Genomic DNA, 5,469 nt, shown 5'->3' with positions numbered 1-5,469 from the left:
TATTGCTGGGGCTGCTGTCCAACCATTCAGAAACAGTGGAAGGAGTAGAATTAAGCTTTAATTTCAGCTTGAGCCAAGACCAAAGACTTTTGGAAAAAGAGCAATCGAACAACAAGTGCTGGAAGGATTCAGCATCCTTCTGACAAACCGGGCAGCGAGAGGCTAAAGAGATACCGTTTCGAACGATAAAATCATCCGTGGGAAGCTTGTGGTGGAACATACGCCAAACAAGGAGAGATCTACGAGGAGGAATAATAGGATGCCAAACAGCTTTAGACCAAGGGAAATCCATGGCAGGCTTAGCCACAAAACCGTAGGCATCCCTCAGATCAAGATTGCCCGTTACAGTGTGCTTCCACCCCAAAGCATCATCGATCTCAGAAGACGGAGCCAGAACGTTCGCCAAACGGGAAATCAGAAACGGGAACCATAAAAACCAATCCGGAGGAATAACCCAAAGACCCTGAGAAACAAGATCAGAAATCCTGGCATGGGGGTTAATATCTTTCAGCATCAAAGCTTCCGTAGAAGTATCGTCAATAAGAGGGTCTCCGTTCCAAGCGTCGTACCAGAAGCGAATCAAAGAACCCGAGCCCAAATTCCAGCAAGAATTGTTAGCAACCGTGTTGATATGAGACTTGATTCCCGTCCAGATGGAGGAGAATATGTGATAACGAATAAAACCGTAAGACTTAATCACTCTATTTCTCAAAAGTTTGGCCCAATCCTCATTACTATTGCGCATATCAAACAACAATTTCAACTTTGCAGCTTCATTTAACCAAATAATCGATCGAAGACCCAAACCCCCCATTGAGTACGGTTGGCAAACTTTCTTCCAAGAAACAGTACAACCTTTCCTTTTGTCAGTGCTGCCAGACCAAAGAAAATTCCTGCAGGATTTCTCTAAATCTCTAATGCACCCAATCGGCCAGTTGTAAATGTTAATGCTATACATAGTCATACTGAGAATGACAGATTTAATCAGAGTTAATCTTCCTGCCATGGACAAACAGGAACCTTTCCACCCCGCAAGCTTCGAGGAAATTTTATCCATGATGGGAGCGAAATAGCTGCGTTTGACCTTACCCTTAAAGAGAGGAGCGCCAAGGTAAGTGAAGGGCAGTGCGCCCAGCTGGAAACCCGTGGTCTCAAGAATACGGTTTTTCAATCTTAAAGACATCTTTCCTAAAAAGACGTAAGATTTGGAGAGATTAATCTGCTGCCCCGACGCTAAAGCATATCTGGAAAAAAGATTTTGTAAAAGGAGAAGGTTGGAACGTTTGCCGGTACAAAATAACAAAATATCATCCGCAAACATAATGTGAGAGGGAACCAAGTTGTCTTTAGACGCCTTGATAAGATTCAAGTCACCATCGGAGACCGCTTTGCAAATAAGTCTACTCAAAACATCTTGGGCTAAAACGAAAAGAAGGGGAGAGAGCGGATCTCCTTGACGAACGCCTCTCTTGCAATTAAAATAACCGTGCAGCTCCCCGTTGAAACTAATAGACATAAAAGCAGAGGAGAGAATGGCCTTAATCCATTTACAGAAAACATTGCCGAAACCAAAGCCTCGAAGAACCTGCAAAATGAAATCCCAGCTTATGGTGTCGAAAGCCTTTGAAATGTCAACTTTCATGGCAATGTTACCATATATGCTCTTGTTGTCTAAAACATTTATGGCTTCCGAAGCCAAACAGATGCAGTCCTTAATATTACGGCCCGGAATGAACCCACGTTGCTCCTTAGAGATGAGAGAAGGCAGTAACGAAGAAAGCCTGACAGCTAAGATCTTAGAGATAATCTTGAACTTGAAATTAGAGAGCGCTATAGGACGAAAATCTTTCAGAGCTTGAGCGTCCGGAGATTTCGAAATGAGGATGATTTTACTCACATTGTAATTGGGAATAAAACTGCCAAATTGAAAGAATTGAGTAATTGCTGCACAAACATCATCTTTAATGATGCTCCAGTAAGAGTGATAGAACAGACCACCGAAACCATCGGGACCAGGCGCACTGAATTTGTTAAGGCTGAACACTGCATTCTTAATCTCTTCATAAGAGGGCAGCAAAGTAAGAATAGCGTTCATCTCTTCGGAGACCAGATGCGGGATGACATCCCCGACGAAGTCAAGAGAGGAAGAGGCACCTGCAAAACCAAAAAGGTTAGTAAAAAAAGACACAGACAGATTGGCCATACCATCCTTATCCGTAATTGTTGTGTCACCATCCATAAGCAAAGAGATGGCACTATTGGAATTTTTCATTTTGGCAATTCTGTGGAAATAAGCAGTGTTACGATCCCCGTCGCTGTGCCACTCCATGTTCGCTTTTTCAGCCCAAAAAATCTCTTCCTGTTTAAGGAAGGTGTCCAGCTCCGTCTGAGCCTGTTTTTCCTGCTCACGGAGGTAGGAAGAAGCGCCAAGATTATTAATTTTTTCCTGAATATCCGACAGAATATCCTTTTGATTTTGAACACTGTGGTGAATGTTACCAAAGGTATTCCAATTCCAGTGCTTTAGCTTACTCTTGAGCATCTGAAGTTTTTTTTGAAAGAACCCACATAGGGCAGCCGACGCAGGGTTGAGACCAAGCATCAGCAATCAGATTCCTGCAGGAGGTATGGAGGGTCCACATTCCTAAGAATTTAAATTGAGTGATACGCTTAGTTTGCGAGAAAGAGCAATCCACCAAAATGGGGTGGTGATCAGAACGGTAACGAGGAAGAACGGTGGAGAAGGACGTAACACAAGCATTTTGCCAATCAAGATTGCAAAGAGCACGGTCTAATTTTCTTTCAATAGAGCCTCTGCCAGAACGCCCATTGTACCAGGTGAAGAAATTGCCTTTAGAAGGCAAGTCTATAAGACTGTTGCTATCAATCCAGGCCTTGAAATCTAACATGGGAATACGACTGGGGGAACAAGATCCTCTGTGCTCATGCGCCCCGAGAATTGCGTTGAAGTCTCCAACGAGAACCCAAGGTAAAGCTGCAGAGAGAACCTGGTTTAAATCCTCCCAAAGCGACCTTCTTTTAATGTGGCAGGTAGAAGCATAGATAGCGGCAATGCCGTAACATTTGTTGTCAGCCATAAAGGAAAAGGAAACGAGTTGATCTGTAATACTGTGAATCATAGGGTCAATGTTATTTTTGCATATGCACCAAAGGTTAGGAATGAGGTTGTCTCTACTGTTGACGGCAAACAACTTCATGTTAAGACGATGCCAGAAAGAAGGCGGAAACTGAACAAGATTCATCCACGGTTCAGCAATAAGACAGAAATCCGGGTTGTGAGTTTTGATGAGGTCCTTAAGAGCTAATTTGAAGGGGAGTTAGCTATTCCCCGTATGTTCCAGAAAAGACACTTCATTGGGAAGATTTGCCAGAACCAGCTCTAGATCTGGTGACTGAAACCTCCTTAGATTTTGTTTTTTTCCTAGTCTTCTTCTTCTGAGATTTGGTGATAACTTCTTTGAAAAGCCCATCCTCCTCTCCTGAAGACCCCTAAATATGAGCCTTAGAAGCCAAATTATCCCAAGAATCATTGAGAAAATTGTTAGCAGTATTATGATTATTATCGATCAGGTTATTTGTGGCAGCCAACTGAGTTTCCACCACGAACTCAGAGTCTGAACTTGAAATCTCCAGCTGGTTGAGAACTGCAGCAGCCTTAAGAATCTTTGCCTGCGCATTTAAATCAACTAAAATAGGATCATCTATCTCTGCAGTTGGAATTAAAATCGCATTATTGTTCAGCACCCCTCCAGAAGAAGGTCCGACATGTTTGCTGATCTCCACGGGCGTCGAGAGATTAGGGTCTCGAAAGGCAACCTTGTCTTTGAGAACTCCACTAGTTTCAGCTCCCAGCTGAGGGGTCTTATCGATCAAAGGCTCCTTACCTTTATTCATCAAGGGGGGTTGAGAATTGTGTTTGTTCTGATTGTTATCTTTGGCAAAGTTTTGTTGAGCATCATTTTTTACTGTGGACTGTTGTTCAGCAGCTTTCTTTCTTCTGCGGGAGTGAACTGTGTGACCCGGGTATTTGCAATAATCACAAAAATCCAGAAGCTTCTCATACTCTAAGTCTACGAAGAATGCAAAACCGGTTCGCTCAATAAGAACTTTGTCCCTGAGCTCCTTCATAAGATCAATATCAACCAAAACGCGGACAAAGTGACCGAAAGGACGATCCAGAAGGGGTTTGTTAGAAGATGAATCAATGCAAATGGGTGTACCTATGCTACTAGCAATGGTAAACAGAATTTTTGGTCTCCAATATTCCTGGGCAAGGCCATGAATGCGGACCCAGACTTGTGCAGAACTCTGATTCATGTTGGATGGAACAAAATCTTTAGTCCAGGGGAAAAGCTTGAGGATACCCGGGTTAAGGTTCCAAGCAGGGGAAGCTCTGACGCGACGAACATCTTCCAGACTGGAGAAGGAGAACTCGAAAAATCCCTTGCCAAGGGAGGTGACTCCCCATTTCTGGAGAGAACTCCACAAAGACAGAAGCTTGGTCTTGAGTTGTTGAACTGTGAAGGGTGTGGAACCTTTAGGCCAGAGGATTCTACCATGTAGGTTGTGCTTACATGATTCCAGCCCCAAAAGGTATTCATCTTCAGGAATCATAATCGAGATTCTATCTCCTTTGACACAGGGAATGGGAAGCTGACTGGTAGGAATGACACAGACATTAGAGATGGCTTCGACAAAAGATTTTTTGGATTTCAATTTATTTTCTTCTGAAACAGGATTGGAATATGGATCTGTAACTAAGATGGAGGAGGGTGGTATGTCAGTTGCAACAGCTTCAGGGAAGAGATCTAGGAAGTTCATGGCGGCAATAGGGTTAGAAGATAGGTTAAAGATGGGGAAGAAGCCTAGAGAGAAGGCGGAGAACCATAGCTCAAAATGGAAGCAACTAGCAGGATATTGAGAAGAAATAGAATGGTTATAACTACCAATGACTTGATTAAGAAATAGATGAATTTAACAATTATTTTGTTGTTATAAATGTGATAAAAAAAAACCACCGAGTAACTTGAAGCAGTTTTACTTTTTTATGCCAGTTTTTTGTTTTTTTTTTGTTTTTTTTAATAAAAAATAAATTAAATAATTGTTTATTTACTGTAATTAACTAAAAAATATAGGGTATTATAGGAATGAAAAAAGAGCCAGCCCAAAATCTTGTATCCCCTTTATATATAGTTATAGATAAAATTATTTAAAATAAATATAAAAAAACTTGATAAAATAGTAATATATTTTAAAAATTATATTATTTTTTATTTTATTATTAATTTGAAAACTTCAAAAAACTGATAAATTTTTTTAGATAAAATTAAAAATGATATCTAATAAAAAAATTTAAAATTTAACTACATATAATTCGAAAAAAAATTGATAAAATAATAATAAAAAAATTTAAATTTTCTAAATATATATATACATATATTGTTTTTA

At 40.6% G+C, this 5,469-nt stretch overlaps 1 protein-coding gene across 1 annotated transcript; it reads right to left on the bottom strand.

Moving 5' to 3' along the window:
* Positions 1-3,510: 3,510 nt before the first annotated feature.
* On the bottom strand, positions 3,511-4,842 carry LOC131658665 (uncharacterized). Its single transcript, XM_058927934.1, has one exon. It carries the CDS (start codon positions 4,840-4,842, stop codon positions 3,511-3,513), a length of 1,332 nt encoding a protein of 443 aa, XP_058783917.1.
* Between the last annotated feature and the right edge of the window lie 627 nt (positions 4,843-5,469).

The sequence above is a fragment of the Vicia villosa genome, linkage group LG3, assembly GCF_029867415.1.
Source record: "Vicia villosa cultivar HV-30 ecotype Madison, WI linkage group LG3, Vvil1.0, whole genome shotgun sequence".
In the NCBI taxonomy this organism is placed as follows: domain Eukaryota; kingdom Viridiplantae; phylum Streptophyta; class Magnoliopsida; order Fabales; family Fabaceae; genus Vicia; species Vicia villosa.
The sequence above is the reverse complement of the archived record's forward strand: the minus strand, read 5'-3'. Positions and strand labels throughout refer to the sequence as shown.